Source organism: Talpa occidentalis, unplaced genomic scaffold, assembly GCF_014898055.3.
Source record: "Talpa occidentalis isolate TD23 unplaced genomic scaffold, MPIMG_talOcc4v2.1 talOcc4.14, whole genome shotgun sequence".
NCBI classification, from domain to species: domain Eukaryota; kingdom Metazoa; phylum Chordata; class Mammalia; order Eulipotyphla; family Talpidae; genus Talpa; species Talpa occidentalis.
This window is the reverse complement of record NW_023601433.1, coordinates 31,660,713-31,681,003: the sequence shown is the minus strand read 5'-3', so window position 1 is coordinate 31,681,003 and position 20,291 is coordinate 31,660,713. Positions and strand designations below refer to the sequence as shown.

General features: G+C 42.1%; 1 protein-coding gene across 1 annotated transcript in view; it reads left to right on the top strand.

Moving 5' to 3' along the window:
- LOC119244120 (methionine synthase-like) overlaps window positions 1–19,364 on the top strand; it is a 98,436-nt gene extending 79,072 nt beyond the window's left edge. Inside the window, exons 6-13 of the mRNA XM_037509810.2 lie at window positions 1,420–1,518; window positions 2,505–2,580; window positions 5,109–5,264; window positions 7,175–7,371; window positions 9,283–9,483; window positions 10,540–10,732; window positions 12,110–12,222; window positions 12,665–19,364. Coding sequence (XP_037365707.1) covers window positions 1,420–1,518; window positions 2,505–2,580; window positions 5,109–5,264; window positions 7,175–7,371; window positions 9,283–9,483; window positions 10,540–10,732; window positions 12,110–12,222; window positions 12,665–12,751 — 1,122 coding nt within the window. The 3' untranslated portion in view covers window positions 12,752–19,364. The remainder of the gene's footprint in view (window positions 1–1,419; window positions 1,519–2,504; window positions 2,581–5,108; window positions 5,265–7,174; window positions 7,372–9,282; window positions 9,484–10,539; window positions 10,733–12,109; window positions 12,223–12,664) is intronic.
- Window positions 19,365–20,291: the final 927 nt, after the last annotated feature.

Here is a 20,291-nt window from a genome sequence, read left to right as displayed (position 1 = left end):
CTTTGAAGTGCATATAGAATTACGGACATTTAAAACTGGTAGGCACTTTATCCATCATCCATCCAATCTGACTTCCTCAATTTCAGATGATGATATTGAACTTTCTGCCTTTTTTGTGTTAGAAAGTCCTGCTGGAGAATGCAGAGAGGGGGCAGTGCTGTGGTTTGTGAACTGATGTGATTGTTATCAGCCTTATGTTCTTTCTTTGCAATTTTGTTTTGAGCCTTGGTGGAAACTTGTCTACCAACTTGATGATCAGTCAAACAATTTAGCAGGTCCTAATTTACAATTTACTGAGTAGCTTCACATTGCTCAGATTATCAGTTTCCTTTCTTACTTTATTTTTTAAATTAATTTATTGATAGTTATTGAAGTACCATTGTTTTACACCCTCGCTGGTGTCACCCCCACTCTGGTATAACAGTAGAACTCCACCGCAGAAGCTCCCTTGCTCCTCCACCACTGTTGCTGTGCTTCCTACCCTCTCATCCTTTCCTACTTTAATGGAAGCTCATGCTTCACCATGAAGATTAGTTTCATTTCTTCAGCCAAGATTTAGTGAAGATGCACCTTTATGTATCAGGCACTAGCTAGAAATCAGGGATGCACAGGGGGCTGGTAATCCCAGCCTTCCAAGGCCTCATCCTCTAGTAAGATATATAGACAGATACTAAAAGCCTGTGTAACTGCAGTGGGGAAGAGGTGAACATAGTATCTTTGAAGGAACAAAGAGGGAACCAGTATACTGTGTGTCTCTAGGACCATCCTCAGTTTCAGTGATTTTCTGTAAGGGCTCACAGAACACAGAAACATTGTTATACTCACTATTGCAGTTTATATTATCACGATATAGATTAGACTCAGCAAAGGCAACAGATGCATAGGGTGGAATTCAGGCTGAGCTTCCAGGTGTCCTCTGTCTATAGAGTCATATGGACAATGATTCTAATACTAGTGATGTGTGACAACAGGTATGGAGTATTGCCAGTCAGGAAAATTCCACCGAGTCTTGGCATCGGAGGCCTGGAATGCATTGTGACTGACTTTACTCAGTCTTCAACCCCTCCAGAGGTCAAACAGATATGGCATGAGCCAAGTCCCCTCCATAAATGACATTGTTAGCATAAACTATGTTGTGTGACCCAAGGGCACTCTTATCAGGCAAGATATTCCAAGGGCTTAGAGTTTGTCTCCAGACAGCCTGTCCAGGGCCCCTCCTTTCTTTGGAATGTGCAAGATTTGAATACTCAGGCCCACTAAGTTAACCCTTTACTGTACAACCAGGCAAAGCTGGTGAAAGGAGAAGAAATGATATTAGCATTGGGAAGCTTTCTAAAGGAGGTGTCACCACCAGTGATTAGTGTCTTAGCTCCTTTTGCTGTTCTACACAATTATTCAACTGTGATCTTGCATTTTTAGTGTTCTCAGCTATTAGATGAGAACTTAAAAGATGACTACTTTGAGGAGATCATGGAAGAATATGAAGATATTAGACAGGACCATTATGAGTCTCTCAAGGTACGTGACAAAAACAGATGCTTCCCTGTTTGTTGGGTATTGAAAAGATCCTACAGTTTTGAATGAGACTTTACTGTTTCGAGGAGGGTAAGGTTTAGGATCATTTTAGGGAAGTCCTATTTCCTAGTTCAAATCAGAGTTCTTCACTAGCCAATTTCCCCGTAATTTTTGGTTATATTAAAATTAATTTTATTTATTCTGCCAAACATTTATTGGGTACCCTAGTTGGTGTTAGGTGCTGTGCTAGAAACCAGAGTTATGAGAATGAATAAAACATGAGCTCATGCCCAGCAGAAAAACAGGAGCTGAAACAGTGTACTGAAATGTCTCCCACACATCTTTGTTCTTGAGCAAACAGTGGAAGAAAATGAAGACGTTAGACAGAGTGATTGGGAGCCTCTCTCCCTGATGGCCCAACATTGACTGTGCAGAGTAATATTTCAAGAACTGTCCCTTTCTAGAAAACCTCCAGGGAATCTATAGAGAGCTGGCATAATTACTCTTCAGAAGTCATTGGGATATTTCTCCCTGGTTATCTACCTGCTGGGTTTTGTCATGGTGGAGGGGTGCATTTTGGGGGTGGGTTGGCAAGTGAGATGAGATAACAAATGGCATGAAGTAAACAGACATTATCTAAGTTGTTGGTGAGCCCAGGGCACTGGGGGCTTACCCCCCTTTCTTTAGGTTTCCCAGCAGGTGGCAGTTTCTTAGTTCCCCCTCTGTCCTCAGGCCAGTGTTGCTGCCCCAACCTCCTTGTTCTAAAGGTACATGCTCTCTTTTCATGCTTAATGGGTATTCATTGAATCCTTACTCTATTGTTCTGTTACTAAAGTGAAACTGTATTGGATGGAAAAGGAAGAGCTTTTTATGATATGAAACAGATCCTGTTTCCTTGCAAAGCTTGTGTACTAACTTTCTTGGACATACTTTCATAGTAACAGCTGAAAAGCTAAGATTTTCTGACAAAACTTTTTTTTTTTTCATAGGAGAGAAGATACTTAACCTTAAGTCAAGCCAGGAAAAGCGGTTTCCATATTGACTGGCTGTCAGAGCCTCCCCCAGGTCTGTTTGGCTATCGGTTAGAGATAGACTGTGTGTGATAACTGCAATCTGAGGAGATGTTTGCCTTTATTTAGCTACAGAATCAAACAGGCAGCTAGAAATGCTTTATTGTGTGAAATGATGATGATTGAAGGTAAAAGTAAATCTTCATTGATGGGAACCAAACACTTATCCTGAGATGGACCCATAGCGATTCTGAATCCTTGATACAACTTTGTGATGGATGTGGCTATTTTAATTTGAAGAAATTGAGTTTTGGGTAATAGCTGAAAGGTTACTAGAATTCTATGTCTGCCCTGTCTTCTATACCCGCACACATTTCTCTGCTATGCTTGAGTGGGCCCCTATTACCTTGAAGCAAGTTCTGGAGCCCTGGCTGGGCAGTTCTGTCTCTGAGTTGGCCTGGGTCCCAGCATGCCCAGGTACTGATATGGAATGACTGAAATTAAAAATGACCACACTGAACAGACCCTTACACCACTGCAGCCAGTATTCCACATTTCCTCTTCACTCTCATTCTCTGTGGATGCTTCCTATTTCTGTTTCTTCATTTAGTTTCTTCCCTTTCTTATTTTAACCACCTTTCTTGCCTTCCATAGGGAATGAAATGTGCAAGATGTTATGACAGGCTCGGAGAGGCGTGAGATACAAAAGTGAAAAAACAAGATAGGTGAACAGGGGTTACATTAATGAATCCATATTTCTGAGGTAATATCTCAAATCAGCTTTCTTTGCTCATGATGCCTGTGTTCTACACATGCTCAGCAGACTTGAGTGGGGTAAATTGGAAATGTAGGTGAGCTTGGTTCTAATTTCATCCCTGCTGGGTTTAGTGGGAAGAATGCCAGGCTATGAGTCCAGGAGGCTTGGGTTCTAGCCCCAGTGGGCCCTGGCTCTGAACCCCTGACTGACCTTGAGCATCTTACTTCCATGGCTGACAGTTTCTACTGTGTGTAAAGTGAGTTACCATGTGGGAATGTTACAAGGATAAGATAATATGTGACAAACTTTGAAGAATATAAAGCACTTAGAATCCAAACTATTTTCTCTTTGTCTTTCACTATGAAATTGGAAAACTATCACAAGAGGTAGTTCATTTTAACCAAGTCAAACATCCAAAACACAACTTGGAGGATGTAGTCCTCTGGGCAACCATGCCCCAGGCAGTGGTGATAACACTTTTTTGAGTGACTGTTTTCAAGTGAGGCCTTGGCAAGGGTTTCAATGTCTGAGGGCAACCCAGTCTTAGGGAAATTGCTGGAAGTCACTAAAGAGAGAAAGAAAGATATTTCTTTCAAGATCCTTGGTAGTAAAACCTCAAACAAATCTTAAACTCCCGAAGAAAAACTTGTTCTAGAATAAATTCTTCAATGACTCTACAGCGGGGCATTTTTCGTTGCCTTTCCAGATGAGGGAAACCTGAATCAGAAGGGTATCTGTAGTTTCATTTTAGTTCCCAAACAAATCAACATAACAGAATATTTATAGAGATGGGATTGTCCTACATAGTAAAAGATGACCAGGGGCAAACAAGAAAGAGTTACTTTGAACATGTATGAATAGGTAGAGATTTCCAGGCAAAATTAAGAAACCGCCTATACTTTTGTTTTCCTGTACTTTCACTGCTCACTTTTACTACCTAATGAGAGAAAAATACTCTTAAAACATGTATACTGTCCCTGAACACCTGAGGCTAGTCAGATCAGTAGAAGTTCTCTGATTTGCACATCAGGAAAGTGAGGCTTAGGAAGCCCGCAGGGGAGGCGTCATGTTGTACCGTGGCCACCTTACTGCAGGCTTGGGGTAAGGGGTGTCTCTTACTGCTCTTGGGGGTTTCAGAAAGCCTATTGACACCATCTTTCTCCTCCCCATTACTTAACTGGTGATGCATTTTAGACATAGAAGAAGGTGTAAAAACAATATATTGAACCTCCTTATCTGCCCACTTGAGAAATAACCAAGTGCCCATTAAAAAAAAAAAACCCACATCTGTAATAGAAGGCCCCTGTCTGCACCCCACTCCACTGCACAATCCTGATTTTGAGGCCTCATTTCCACGAACTTCCTCACACTTTGGGGGCATTTGTATCAGCAGACAACATAGGCTATTGTTTCATGCTTTTAAGCTTTTTAAGATTCTTACTAAATAATATCTTTCTATAGCAGTCTTTGTTTTAGATTGTCTTTTGTTTGTACAAAGGAAGATTAGTCCTCTTCCTTTTTTTTTTTTGGTCAGTGGTGAGAGTGGCAAGGTTGATGGAAGGGTTTCCAAAGGCCAGTCCATTACATGGAAAGAATATTTTGTCTCAGATTTACTGCAGAATTTCTCTTTCTCCATGATAATTTAAAGTTCCCCTCTGTGTAAAATAATTCCTGTGGGTGACAGGAGGGAGGCAGAGGGTGGGAGCCAATAGCAGGCAAGAGCTGGCCAGGAAGCTTCTAGTAGGCAGCAGCAGCAGCCATGTGTGAGGGGTGTCAGCCACCGGGCCCCCCACATTCACGTTGGCATGTGTGCTTCTTTTCTCTAGTGAAACCCACATTTCTTGGGACCCGGGTCTTTGAAAACTATGACCTGCAGAAGCTGGTAGACTACATCGACTGGAAGCCTTTCTTTGATGTCTGGCAGCTCCGGGGCAAATACCCAAATCGAGGCTTTCCCAAGATATTTAACGACAAAACCGTAGGTTAGTTCACTGTGTTCTTCCTTCCTGCTCTGATATTTGGGATGTGGTATTGGGACTTTGAAGCTGAGAATTGGTGGTGAGCAGAAGGGTTTGAATTATATAGGATTTAGTTTATTATAATATAATAGAGATTATTGCTTACCTGCTTAATGGTTTTGAACCTGCTGTGTCTGTACTTGTTTAATGGCTAAACTTGGCTTTCATTTATCCATTCGTTAATAAAATTTTATTGGCCTCAGTTATGTGCGGGGCTCTGAGTTGGGCACTAGAAATAAATAAGAGAAGACAATATAATCCCTACCTTCTGGTAAGCTGGAATGGCCCACAGTGTTTGGGGATTCCAAAATAGCAAGCTGAGCTCCTGCTTTTGGGTGAATCCTAGTCTTCACAGAAAGAAGATGAGATAGAATTAGAGTCAGAGATCAGGGGGGGATTCCCAGAGCAGGTCATGTCTGAATTGCTTTGTTGAAGATTAAGTGGGATTGTTGAGGCTCAGACTGGGGACAGGAGGTGACATTGAAGAAAAGGACATTCCAAGCAGAGGCATAGACACATCTGATTTGGGAAACCACAGGGAGTTTATTATGCCTGGAGTGTTGGGGAGCAGGATTTGAGTGAAAAGCTAGACAGTAGGTGAGTCAAGAAACTGCTAGCTCCTTCTCTTACTTCTAGCCCTCCCCCAACATCTACCCCCAGAGGTGTGGGATCAAAATGCTAAGCTATTCAAAGGTTTATGTGATAGCCATGTCAGAGCAAGACGGAGGGGAGGCCTGGGAGAATTCTGAAATTAGGGTCTATTAGGGCATAAAAAACAAGCCCTTACCAGCTTCTTGCAGGGGCTGGGGTGGTGGTTGGGGGGTCCCTCGCATGCTCATGAGGATGAGCATGGTGCAACTCAGCAGCCTCTGTTGGCCAGTGATGCACCTATGGGAAAGGAGGTTCTCATTCTTACTGCTTAGAGTGATCTCACATGGGCAGTAGCATAGCCAAAGGATTGCTGGACCGGCCATGCCCTTGGCAGACAGCACTGAAGACCCTGCTGGCCTCTCCCCCTGGGAGGGGTGGCTCAGTGCACAGACACATTGTCAGAAACCAAAAGGAGGGTGTCCCAGGAGCCTGGTGCCCACTGTGTAGGTGAGAACCCACGGGAACCAAGCCAAGGTCATCCAGGTACAACCCTGAAGCCTCTTGGTGGGGATGGTGACCACTCTTCATTCCTCAACCTGCTCCATGTCCTTGGAGGTCTCTATGAGGTCAGTGGAGTTTCATGCACAAGGCAAGTGGGTGAATGTACTTTTTTTTTTTTTTCCACTCTGTCTGACAGCCTGCTTCTGGGAGCCACAGATTGGGCTCTCTGCCTTATGCTAAATGGGAAAAAAATTTTTTTCTAAAGATTTTTTATTTATGCATATAAGAACTGGGGTACAAGCCATAGGTGCAGGGCGTGAGGGGATTCACCAGAGAGTGGGAAACAGCAGGTAGATCTACTGAAATACACCGTTGAGGGGAGTAGCAGGCAAGACAGGAGAGGTCTTTTGTGTCACGTGGGTTAGCTCCCTGGCTGGCCAGGGATCAAACTCGTGCTACAGTGGCTGGCGATAGCTTGATAGTGCTGCTTTTAACCCCTGCACCACCAGAAAGACCCTAAATGGGAAAATTTAAGTGACTTGAGCTGGGGAAAGACAATATGGGAGTTGGACTTAGCAGGGGCCACTGAACCCTTTGCTGTTTCCCCTTAAGCTGTGTTGATGACAGGCGCTGTTAAAGCATTTGAGGGGAGAGAAAGGGGTGAAGAGAGAAAGTGACTCAGGAGGGTAGTGGGTAGTCTTAAAAAGATGCATTCTTTGCTGCTTGTTGTTAACTATTTTTGGCACCTTTAAGTGAATTCTTAACAACATTTTCCCCAATAGGTGAAGAGGCCAAAAAAGTCTATGATGATGCCCAAAATATGCTAAAAGCACTGATTGGTCAAAAGAAACTCCAAGCCAAGGGTGTGGTGGGCTTCTGGCCGGCGCAGAGTGTCCAGGACGATATCCACCTGTATGCAGAGGGCACCGTGCCCCAAGCCACAGAGCCCATCGCCACGTTTTATGGCCTCAGGCAGCAGGTACGGGGTAAACTGACAGTGAACGTGCAGCTTCTCCCTTTTGGTTACAGCATTCAAAAAATAAAAAAAGAATTAAGTAAGTCCAAACTTTAAGTTATAGCTGTACCCGACCCCAAATGACTTATTGCAGGGGTAAGCTGGGGAGAAAGCAGTCAGGTGGGTTTAAAGGCTGGGCGTCTTGGGCAGACAGCAGGAGTGAGTTGTTGGCTATTGGTAGGACAGGTGCTGCCGCCTCAGGTAGTCATATGTAGATGAATATTTGCTAGTTCAAAAACACTGGTTTGCTTACATGGTACTTGTAGAAAAGGAGGGCGGATAGTCATTACAGTACACACTCAGGCTCAGTATATCCCCACTGTGTGCTCTCAAGTTCAGACCTCTCAGATTATAGCAGTGGGCTTCTAAGTTAGTCCTAGCCCCTCCGTACTGGAGATTGGTGACTTTTATTCTTAGTAAAGGTCAAAAACATCTACTCAGATCTGGTTTTTCATCTGAGTCCCGTGTCCTCTGATCTCTTTATGTGCAGTACTATTCATGACCAGGCAGCTTGTGATGGACTGCATTAGGGCATTTAATATTATGAATTCCCATTGTACCTGTGTTACTTAGATAGATATTTCTAAGAGCATGCTTTCTTCCAGTACAGTCTGGAAAATTCTGGCTGCAGTGACTTATTGCTCTGAGAGTCTTCTGTTCTGAGTGGCTCCGAATGCTGTGTCTTCTGAAGTACTGTGGGGCTCTGTGACCTGTCCCTCCTTGTGTGCCGCGAAGCTTTGTGTCTGCCTCTGGCTTTTGTTAGTGAAGAAGAGTTGACAGGCAGAGTTCAACTGGAAAGCGGTGCTGCTCTTGCTCAGTACTTGTTTCCGAGCTGGCAAGCAAATAGCTCTGAAGCTTCTGTGTTAGCCACTCATTGATTAATTGATCAGGCCTATGCAGTGCCATGCAGTAGTCAAGAGCATTGGTTGTAGTACCAGACCCCGGGGCCTGCCACTGTCTGACATTGAACTAGCTGATCACGTTCTCTCTGTCTCATATTTCTTATCTAGAAAATGGTGTCACTTAAGGTTGTTGAGAGGATTAAATTAGTTAAGCAATTTAAAGTACCAAGAAGTGGTACCCTTTTTTTTTGTTTTTACCAAGTACCACCTGACATATAATAAGCACCCAATAAATATTAGTTTTTAGCTATTGGCCTCCTTAGCAAATATTGGTTGATTTTGAAATCTATATAAGGATTTACTTGTCAGCTTAGTAATAGAGAAGAACCAGGCATGAGCTGAAAATGAAAAATAGGTGATGATTGGCCCTGGCCTTGTGAAGGGAATGCATATTTTGCTTGGAATCAAATGAAGAAGCAGATCCTGCTGAATTCTCTGGTTTCAAGTTTGTCCTTAGCTGTCTCCTGAATTACCACCTACAACAGGCAGCATGGGCCCCTGTGTTGCTGGCCCTGGCGGTTTGTTGAGCTGCTTCTATTGCTGCAAAGTACAGCTTTGTGCCTTTCAAACATAACTTCAGGATATAGTGTTGATCTTAAATTGAAAACACTGTTGGGAAAGTATTTTTGTATATGAATGTTTAGGGTTCCAGTTCTTAACACAGTGCCTTCTGCATTCAGTGAATGTTGGGTGAGTGTGTGAATGAGCAAATTAATTGATTTTTTGACTGCATATGTCTCTTCACATCGTATATTTTTAAATATATTATATTTTTAAAAGATCTAATTTTACTTGCTTATTCAACAACTATTATTGACTACTTACTATGTAAGAGGCACTAAGTGCTAGGATGTAACTGACCAAAAGAGACAGACATCCCAATATTCATTTGAAGTCGCTTGACTGCTATCCACTGTGTGTTCCTGCCACGTCCATGCTCCATGTCCTTCTGCCCACTCCTTGGATTTTTCAGGCTGAGAAGGATTCTGCCAGCACAGAGCCATACCACTGCCTCTCGGACTTCATTGCTCCTCTGCATTCGGGCATCCCTGACTACCTGGGCCTGTTTGCCGTTGCCTGCTTTGGAGTGGAAGAGCTGAGCCAAGCCTATGAGAAGGAGTGTGACGACTACAGCAGCATCATGGTCAAGGCTCTGGGGGACCGGCTGGCCGAGGTAGAGCCGTGCCCTGAGGACAGAATCCAGGGTTGGGGCAGCCTATATTGGGTGCCAAAATGCTAAGCAGCCCTTAATATTTTTTTTCCATGTCAGATGAGGCTGGCTTTAAAACCACACGTAGTTTTAAATAATGTGTTCTCAGACTGCTTCTACACATCATCTTTTTTTTTAAAGATGTAGTTTTATTTATTTATGTATATAAGAACTGGGGTGTAGGCTAGAGGTGCAGGAGGTAAGAGGATTCACCAGAGACAGAGTGGGGAGCAGAATGGGCAGGCAGACTGAAATACACTGCTGATGGGAGCAGCAGGTGAGGCAGGAGAGGACTGCTTATGCCATGTGGGTAGCTCCCTGGCCGGGGCTCCAACTCAGGCCGCAATGGCTGAAATGGATTGATAGAGCTGAGACTTTAACCCCTGTGTCACCAGGGAGGCCCCTCCTACACATCATCTTTTAGGTAAAGAGAAACTTTTAGCAATGCCATAGCTGGTAATTGCCCTTCAAACCTTCACCTGTTTGCTTTAGTTTTTGATGTTTCCCTGTGCTTATAGCAATGTAACATTTTCCTGAAGAATCTGAAAAATGAAAAAAAAAAAAAAAAAACCCAAATATGTATTTCTGAGTTCCTCCTTCCAATCACATATAGATTGCTCATCTTCCTTATATGTGGACTGGGGTAACCTAGGCCATGGGCAGGTCCTCTCTCCTTTTCCTGAGGCTAACAGTAGAAAGAACCAGTGGCTGAAATGGTTTCAGCTTCCATAAACAAAACTGACTGAGGGGGAATGTTTACATTCTAATTCGAAGGCCCAGAATTCTCGGTTCACTCACTACTACTTCAGAACGCAGGTGAGGTCAAAATTGAGCAGCAAGGCAGCTAATGATAAACTACCAAGGAGCCGAGAATCTTGCCTGTTCCCTCTTGTCAAGTTTTCCCTGACTCTGGTCTGGTAAAGGAGGTGCCCTATGTGGCTTTGCTTTAGGGGCTGGTGGGGCACTGCTGCTGAGGGTGCTTTCCTCTGCCTAAGAAGCATGCCTGTTCTGGGCTCCTAGGCCTTTGCGGAGGAGCTCCATGAAAGGGTGCGCAGAGAGCTGTGGGCCTACTGCAGCAGCGAGCAGCTGGGCCTAGCTGACCTGCGCAGGCTGCGCTACGAGGGTATCCGCCCGGCCCCCGGCTACCCCAGCCAGCCCGACCACACAGAGAAGCTCACCATGTGGAGACTCGCTGACATTGAGCAGTGCACAGGTATGTGCCAGGAGCTGGTGAGTACCTGTGGTGCCTCATTGAATACATACACTTGTATCAAAGAAATAGCACCTTTGGGTAAAAAGGTAAAACTGCAGAAATCGTAAAAATAATGAAATCATCCTTAATCCCATCTTTTCTACCTTCTATTTATCCCAGGATTTACCTCCATATTGTTGAAAAATGGTCTTCTAGCACCACTTTTAGAATCTTTTTATTCTCTGTTAACCTGTAACTGCTTATTCCTACTGTCCCGTAACCTCTCCTGAGCCATTTTCTTGTTACAGATGCTTTGCTCTTTAACCTCTTTTTGAGTGACCTTTGTAGCCTTCAGTCACTTTATCCTTCCATTGCTTCCAGAAAGTCTCTCTGAACACTAGTCTTGCAGACCACCCTTCCCTTTCAGCTTTATTCTCTCTTTACTTTTACACTGTTATTAACATTTTCTGTCATCATAATTCTCTCATGTTTTCTCTATGCGTTGATGCTAATAGTTGAACATCAGAAGTTGGCATGTGTCCTTCTGAGACAGAAGGCATGGGCACCCAGCCTCCACTACTTTGCCCAGAGCAGAATCAGTCATGGTTCTGGCTCTGCCTTATCATGTCCATAATGCTAATTCTAGTCCTCACTGCAAAATTCATGTAGTTCAGTTGACCCAGACTAAGTTGACAGTTTTTAGTGGAATTAATCAGAAGTGTGCCATCAATGCCGATTAAGTGAAGGAATCTAGATTTAAATGAGGACTGTGAAGCCATGTTGAATCTGAGTTATCAGGAATAACACAGACTCGAGGAGTCACGAGCTGTGGATTTGAGCCCTGTGTCTGTCTTAAGCTATCTGGGTGACCTTCAGCAAAGCATTTAACCTTTGTGCTGTTCTCTTTCCTTGTGTATAAAATGAATGGCTCAGACTACACAGCCTGATGTGCCCCTTGGGTTCTGAACTCCTGAGAAAAAGTATCTTTTCGTTGTAAGTACTGTGTTGGGCTTATTCTTCATTGGAGCCTGACATTTGCTCATTCCTAGTGGCGTTTGCCCCACAGCAGCCCTCCATGAACTATTAGATGGTGCTCTCCTCTCTAGGGTTGGAGCTCCATGTCACAGAAGGCCCAGGCTTGGGAACAAATGGGACCTCTGTAACTGATCTTGGTAGGCTGGGGGTAAATCTGCCCCCTGGGTTAGAATTTGTTCCTGAATTTGTTCATCCCCCTGGCAACAACTGGTAGATAAACCTGGTCATAGCTTTTATGCCATGTCATGAAACTAGATCCACTTTCATTCACTTGGTCAACAAGACTTTATTGGGTGCCTACCAACTGGCAGGCCCTATGCGAGGCACAGGTAAATAAGATTCCCCTTATGTTGCTCTCTCTAGGCATTAGGTTAACAGAATCCTTAGCAATGGCACCTGCTTCTGCAGTATCTGGTCTATACTTCTCCAATTTGAAGTCCAGATATTTTGCTGTGGGGAAAATTTCCAAGGATCAGGTAAGTTATCTGTTATGTTATCTATGTCTTCCCTAGATGCCTATCTTGTTGTAAAGATAGAACTTTATTTTACTTCTAATGTGAGTGAGAATAAAATGAGAGTAAAAGAATAAATTTACCCTAAAGTTTTAATCTCATTTCAACCTATCGCCCCAATTCTAGTCCTCCCATTCCTACACAGACCACACACACTTATATCCCAGCCAGATTCTAAGCACTAGGCATTACTACATGTTGTTTCTTTGCTCAGAGAATAAGAATAAAACAACTTGGTGAATCAATAAATATTTATCTCCATTTAATTTGCTAGATTGCCATTAAGGCAAAAAATGGAAGATAACTTAATGTCTTCTAGGCAAATTCTATAGAAATTTCAGCTCAAATTAAAGCTCAAAAAAGTTTTAATCATTTTGTTTCAAAAGCCACTTTTAATCTTTTGCAGATTGAGGATTACGCTTTGAGGAAGAACATGTCTGTGGCCGAGGCTGAGAGATGGCTTGGACCCATTTTGGGATATGATACGGACTAGCTTTTTGCTTCCTAATACCTTTTCTATACATGATGAGTCTCAAGGAAATATTATCCAGAGTGCCTTAAAAATAAGAGCAACAAGTGTGTCTACAGCTGAATAATATTTGCCCTGCTTCAGGTTTTCGAGGACTGTTTGGCGGAACTATACAGAGGAAGCAGGGTCGTCTTGGGGTTCCTGGAGAGCAGGCAGCTGTTTTTCAGGGAACTTTGAATGTTGAGCAGCAAGAACAGTAGCGGTGTCCCTGGTTCCTATTATATGAAGAGGACGAAGTAGAGATAGAGGTCATTTGCATTTCAAAGCAAATCTATTTCCTTTTTTTCCATTTTTACCTTGGATCTAGGAGGCTTCTCTCGCCCTCTCTCTCTCTTTCCTCTCTGCCTCACAAAAAGCCTGAAGCTCCATTGAATAAAGAAACGTGACCTGTGGCAAAATAACGCCATCAGATATGGGCATTTTAATCTAAACAGTTGCAACAGTAGATTCTGACAGGGAAGAAAGTATAACTGCTCTCTCTCTGGAAGACCTCATTTTCTAAAGACTTGATTAAATGGTTGCACAAGTCCCTGTGGCAAAAGACTTGCTCTTACCACCGGCTTGTGAGAAATATCAAGCTGTGTGCCTTAGTGTGGTTAAATACAGTAATGTTCTCTAAGTATTTTTGTCCTCTCATAATTTTGATTCCCTCTCCCTAAAGAGAAAACGAGGAGTTTGGGAAGGAGAATGTCTGTTAAGGGTCATTAACATCTTTTAATTGCCTTCCAGAATTGAGCAGGTACTTGGCTGAGCCTTGGGATACAGCTGGACAGGTGATCAGCATAATTCCACCCAATTTATCCTTTTCTATACTAACCCAACTCCTACAATTTAGGAGTAGCATAATCACTGGTTCTCATTTCAAGTATTTTAGATAAAATGATTAGAAACATAAGCCTTGAAGTCAGACATAACTGGAGTCAGATTTCAACTTGGCCACGAACTTGCTGTGCAGCATAGGCATGTTACTGAAGCTTTCCAGAGCTATTTTTCTCATCTGTAAAAATAAAAAAACAGTGATGTTAGCTCCTGTCTTATGGGTATGAGGTGTGGATTAAACAAAATGATGCACATAAGGCAGATAATGTGAGATCTGGCATACAGTGCCTAATGAACAGTAACTGCTTGAGCTCTGCACGTAGTAGGTACTCATGAAGACGGAATAGAGACACATGGAAGTGAAAAGATACTGGAGAAATGCATATGGTAATGATGGGATTGAACCAGCTAGGCACCCTTTTGGGGCTTGAACCCCATTTAAACTGTGTCTGGGAAAAAGGAGCTGCTTTCTGTGTCACAGGCTGCGTTGGTGCTCCCTTACTTCATGTGTAGTAAGCTGATGTGACCCCAAAGCAGGTACATGGGAGGAAAGGAAAGGGGTGGGGGCGAGGGAGGAAACTTAGGAAATGATACTCCTGCATACCTGTAGAATATATATATTTGCTTGCAGAGGAACATAGCTTTCTAGGCATCTCTTGCCCAGAAAGTGAAGAGAGCTGTGTGCTTTTTTTAGGTACATTAAATTTGTGCTAGATTACAGATGGGACTGTTTCCTAAAACACTTCTTTGGAGGACTTATTTTCTGATACTTAGCAGGTCTATTATTTGAGAAAGAATCACCTCCTTCAGATATTTTAATGTCTCTTACCTGAAGTGTAGTTTCTAGGAGTCTTCTGATTTCCCTTAATATTTATCATTTCTCATCTCTCAATTGGTTATGTGATGGAACGGCTTCCTTTAATATATTATTGATCCAACCCCATGATGGATGCCTTTTTTCCTAAAGACAAAAACACAAATTGGAGTGTCTATATGTTCATTAAAGAATATAAACTATGACTTGAAACCCTCTTCCTTATTTTGTGTCTGGGGACCTCAGAGGCAGGTGGTGACTGCTCTGAGCCTCAGCTCTTTGCTGTGTCCTTGTGTGCCTGTCCGCCCAATCCTCATCACTGACATCTGTGACTCTGCCCTTGACTCACTCTCATCATTTCTTTTAAAGATTCCACATTATTTTTCCCTCAAAAAAAACCGAACAAACGAAAGTGCTTGTTTGAAATATTCCCCGCTCTGCTACTTGCTCTGCTGTCTGTACTGAGGAAGCTAGTTTGTGGGATGATGGTTGAAATCAGCTTTAATAACACCCTTTCTTTTTCCAGATACTCTGTGATTGCCCTTACTCCTTTTGCAACTGAATTCAGATAATAGCTGACCTTTTTTCTATTTTACTTAGGCATACCCTCTACAAATATTTGAGTGCCTTATGCCAACCACCCTCTCTTCCCATTCTCTCCTTAACTCAGTGAAGGTAGGTGTTTTTTGTTGGGGGGATGTTTTTTTTTTTAACTCATCTCTGTCATTAATGACCCCTAGATTCCTAGATCCAGTGGCCTCTCTGGTGGTTTTTCTTCTCTGTGGGTTTGGATGATACCAACCACTTCCTCAGAACACTCTTTCCCCTGATTCCCCTTGATTTTACTCTTCAATGTTTCTGATATACTCTCACAATTTTCAGTTTTATTTTCCACACCCCATTTAAATCCTGATGTCAGAGGCTGTCCTAGTGTGTTTAGTTTCAATGGTCAAGCTTAATGAATCTGGATCCCCAGGCTTCTCCACCCAAACTCCTGTGTCCTAAAAAGCAGAGCATGTATCCAACAGCTGCCTCTAGGAGGATATACTGGTATCTCAGACCCAGTATATCCCAATCGTATTCCTCACAAATTCATGATTTATTCAATAACGAAGAATGGTGCCACTACTGAAGCGACATACTCTCTTTTTCTAAGACTATTGCAGTTACCCAAAAGACATGCCCATAAAAGACATACTTTTTCTACTTGAGATGGATGATGATAAAGATGGTTAGGGAAGGCAATGGTTAGGATATGACCTGATTTGGAATTTGAAGGATGAATATGAAAAAGCAAGGTGGAAACAAATGAACTATGTTCATGAATAGAAATATTAAAGGTTGTAAAGCTATCAAATCTCTCTAAATTGCCCTATGGATTCAATGCCGTTTCCAACAGAATATGCAACAGAAGTTTTGTAAAATGTGACAAGCAGATGTTGAAATTTATGTGGAATAGCAAAGGACAATTGTGGCTAAATGTTACTAAATATGAAGAAGAGGTTGAGGAGGCTTACAAGATAGTAAGTTTTGTTTAAATGTTGTGTTGTATGTGGTGCAGAGCTAGGCATGCTGAGTAGTTCGAGAAAATAAAGAGCCTGGAAAATAACCCATGCATTTGTTCACCTTTGTGATGTGGTACAATTACAAGTATATTAAGGCCTTATACAAAAAGTGAATATTTAAATGTTTGCATGAAAAAATAAACCGCAGGGTAGGAAAGACACTCTTTGAGACACAAAGCACTAATCATCAAAGAAAATATGATTAGAGCAATTGTATGAGAACCAACAACATGTTAAGTTAATAAACAAGTAGCTTTGACCTGAAATACTTACAGCACAATGGACTGCCAAGGAATTAGTAAACAGAATATACAGATAATTCTTATTTTTAAAAAACTCAATAGAAAAATAAAAAACACTTAGTCATTTCACAGAAAAGAAGATACGTGAAATTTATAAATAGAAAGATGTTCCACAGCATTGGAGAAGAGGAAGATATGCATCAAGACCATAAAAAGATTCCCTTTTATATCCATAAAATTTGCAAAAATTAAGGCGTCTGACAGTACCAGCTGCTAAAGAAGATCTTTAAGAACCCATACATTGGGTAACCAGGCACCCATGCTTTAGAAAACAATTACACCTCACAACAATGAACATTGTGTATCTTATATATGTGTGTGTTTATAAATATAAATATATATAAATAAAACAACTCTGATCCCAGCCATGTATCCAATAAAGTCTTGCACACGTATGCCAGGAAGCATATACCAGAATATTCAAAGTAACATGTTTGTAATAGTAACTGGGAAAATTGAAATGTCCATCTGTCTATAAGGAATGGATAAGTAAATTCATTATACTTAGTGTTTAAGGTATTTTAATCAGTAGTGAAAAATGACAATGATAGCTCTCCCTGACAATAAGAATGAATCTCTGAAAATATTAAGAGGAAAAGCAAGTTCTGGCAGGTCATATAGGATGTACTATTTTTTTATTGATCTCAGAAAAAAGCAAAACCAAAGAATATGTTGTCTAAGCATACATAAACAGCAAAATTATTATTAAAAAAATGATAAACCCAAATTTAGCCCAGTATTATTCCTGAGAGGGAGAGAGAGTAAATTGTAGAGGAATAGACACATAGGTAGATGCACATTCAAGTTCAGGTTCTAGGCTCATAAACCACAGTAGGTTTATGGGTTCCTCACTACATTATGCCTTATAACCAATAAATAACCGAGTTTTATACATATTAAATATGTTAATATACAAATGAAATATTAAAATAAAAGCGAAATGGAATAGTAAATGAAAATCTTGGCTGGTGACTTTGTAAGTAATGTTTCCTATGTATCGTATATTTCTTAAAGACAGGAAGGATGTTTTGGCCAGAGTGAACAGCAATGCAAAGGCCGGGCTAGAGCCACGCATGGCTCCCAGATATAAGGCTTTGGTGAATGAGTGGATGGTGGCATCATTTGCTAAGGCAGAGAATATAGAAAGGGAGAAGAGATGAATTTTGGAGAAATTTGACATGATTGTGGACAGTTGTATATGTGACTTTGGAATATGGGGGGAATGTTTGGCATTAGAATTGGGAGCTTCCATGTGGAACTGGAGATCAGGTCATAGGAGGAGGTGAGATTGCTTATGGAGAATAGGAAGAGAAGGGAATCCAAGATGAAACTTGATTGTAGGTATAGGGATTAGTAGAATAGGAGCCAATGAGAGAAAGGAGGCCAGGAGAGAAGCAGTGTCAGGGAATGCCAAGTTTCATGGCCTGGCCAGGGGAGTCCAGTGCTGGGATGTGGCTGCCAAGTGCGCTTCTCATAGAATCCTCACTGGAGCCATCTCAGAAGGATCGTGGGGTCATTGGCAGACTGCAGTAGTTGAGATTGAATGGAAGATGAGGATCTTTTGTTGGTTCTGTAAAGAAGATTGGAGAAGTTAGAATGAAGGAATGTTTAAGATAGAAAAAGACTTTATGTTGAGGGGAAAGGTAAAGAGTTGCAAACAGTACAAAAAAATTCTAAAAATATCTTTTAGCCTAATTTCCAGGGACATTGGGCATCTATCTACCAACCACCAACATTTGAAACCTGGGTTGTCCTAGCTACTCCCTTTTACTCAAACTTCCCTGATATTTAACCTGATATTACCTGATGATAACTAAGTATCTCTTCAGTCCATCTCTTCCGCCCCTGCTGGATTTACATGGTCATCGTATCTTTTCAGAATGAAGTCTGCTGGGTGGGTTTCCTGGCCTCCTACAACTATGGGAGTGAGCTTCTGAACCTTACCCTAATCCTGCTGCCTAAAATCAGTGTCTTCCGTAACCTGGGATATAGCCAAACTCCTCAGAAGTGTGCAAAGCTTCCACGTTCTGATCCTGTCTCATATGCCCCAGAAGCTCCAAACTGCTGTGGTTTCCCTACATGCCTGTGGATATATCTGCTTACATTGTCCCCTCACCTGAAAATACCCCACCCCAACTCTGCCCATGGGCGACAAGAAAGTTTCCCAGTGCTCCCCAAAACCAAGTGAAGTGACCCCTCTTCTTGTTGTTATAAAACCATGTATATTTCACACTGCTCTCATTGTACCAGGATAATCTATTTCCCTGTTTGATTGTAACCCTTAGGGTGGGTTTAGAATCTCGTTCATCTTTGTATTTATCATGTCTAATATTGTACCTGATAGCTCATATAGGTGCTTGATAAAGGTTAGCTTGAATGAGTTGATGAGCAGATCCTCCGGAAGATAGAGGTTGTAGGGAGAGCAGACTGAAAACTCCAATAGGGCATGGACCATGCCTCGTTCTGGGTTCAGAACCTAGAACCTCACCTCAGTGCCTACCACATAGTTTTTTGTTTGTTTGTTATTTGCATAGAAGTACTAGGGTGTAGGCCAGAGGTACAGGAGCTAAGAGGATTCACCAGAGACAGAGTGGAGAGCCAAACAAGCGGATTTACTGAAATATGCTGCTGAGGGGCACAGAGGGGCAAGACAGGAGAGGTCTGCTGTGCCATATGTGGATTAGCTCCTGGATAGAGATGGAACTCGGTGTAGCTGTGATAATGCTGAGACTTAACACCTAGGTCACCAGGGAGGCCCCCTACCATGTAATTCATTCCATAAAGTTTATGTGATTAGAGGGACCCCCATGATGATCTTTTGCTCAGGAGACTGGGTCATCAAAACCCTAGCACCTTCCATACCCATCCTCAATATTTCAAATTAGAAGTTCTCTTTAGTGTCTCATGAAGGTAGCAAATTGGCAGTGCTGGAGAAAATAGACCTCACTTCATAAGTCTACTACACTTGCTTCTATACACCAGCTATGCGTATTGTCATGTTATAGAAAGGACAGTATATTGTAATTCCATATGTGTGTTTTAAGGAAGTATGTGCCAGTGTATGCAGTGAAGTTGTCTAGAAGAATAGGGGGGGGGGGGGAGAGAGCGAAAAGGAAAACATAAGACATTGTTCAGTGGTTTTCTGAGGAATGGGGCTGGGGGAATAGGGAGAAGGACTTAGGTTTGGGTATTTGTCATTCTTCACTGTTTCACATTTTTCAAGCATATTGTAGTTTCATAAGAATTAGCTTGTTACAGGGCCTCCCTGGTGGCACAAGGGGTTAAGCACCGTACTATGAAGCAATCCACAGCCTCTGCAGCACAAGTTCGATCCCCGGCTGGCCAGGGAGCTACCCACATGGCACGGCAGATCTCTCCTGCCTTGCCCACTGCTCCCCTCAGCAGTGTACTTCGGTCAATCTGCCTGTTCTGTTCCCCACTCTGTCTCTGGTGAATCCTCTCACCACCCACATCTCTGGCCTGTACCCCAGCTCTTGTATGCATAAATAAACAAATCTTTAAAAAAAAAAGAATTAGCTTGTTACAAATTCAGCTTGAAATACATGCGATTTTGAATAATTTGAATGAGTTAACTCTCAAACTTGGTCCCATTTCTCAACATTTGGATTGCCTAATTCCATTTACATCCTCCCTTCTTCAAATGTTATTTTCAAAGATATCCTTGCTTTTAAGTACTATTATAACCATTTGGAAGACTCACAAAGTGAGCAATCTCTGTAATTGTTGCTAGAAAGGATCTTGGATTAAAAGATTTTTGAGAACCTTGAGATTAGATATTTCAAGAAATGGAAGGAACAAAAGACAGACAGACTCATGTTTGATGTTGATCACAGCTTCTGCTTTCCATCGTGCAAACAAATATGGCAACCTGCGGAGTGTAAAGCCTGCAGCAGCTGAGAAAGAGACTTTGAACTTTTTACAATCCCGTTTGTTCTGCCACAAGAAAGCTCAGAATAGAGAAAACTGACATTTCATTCCAGATT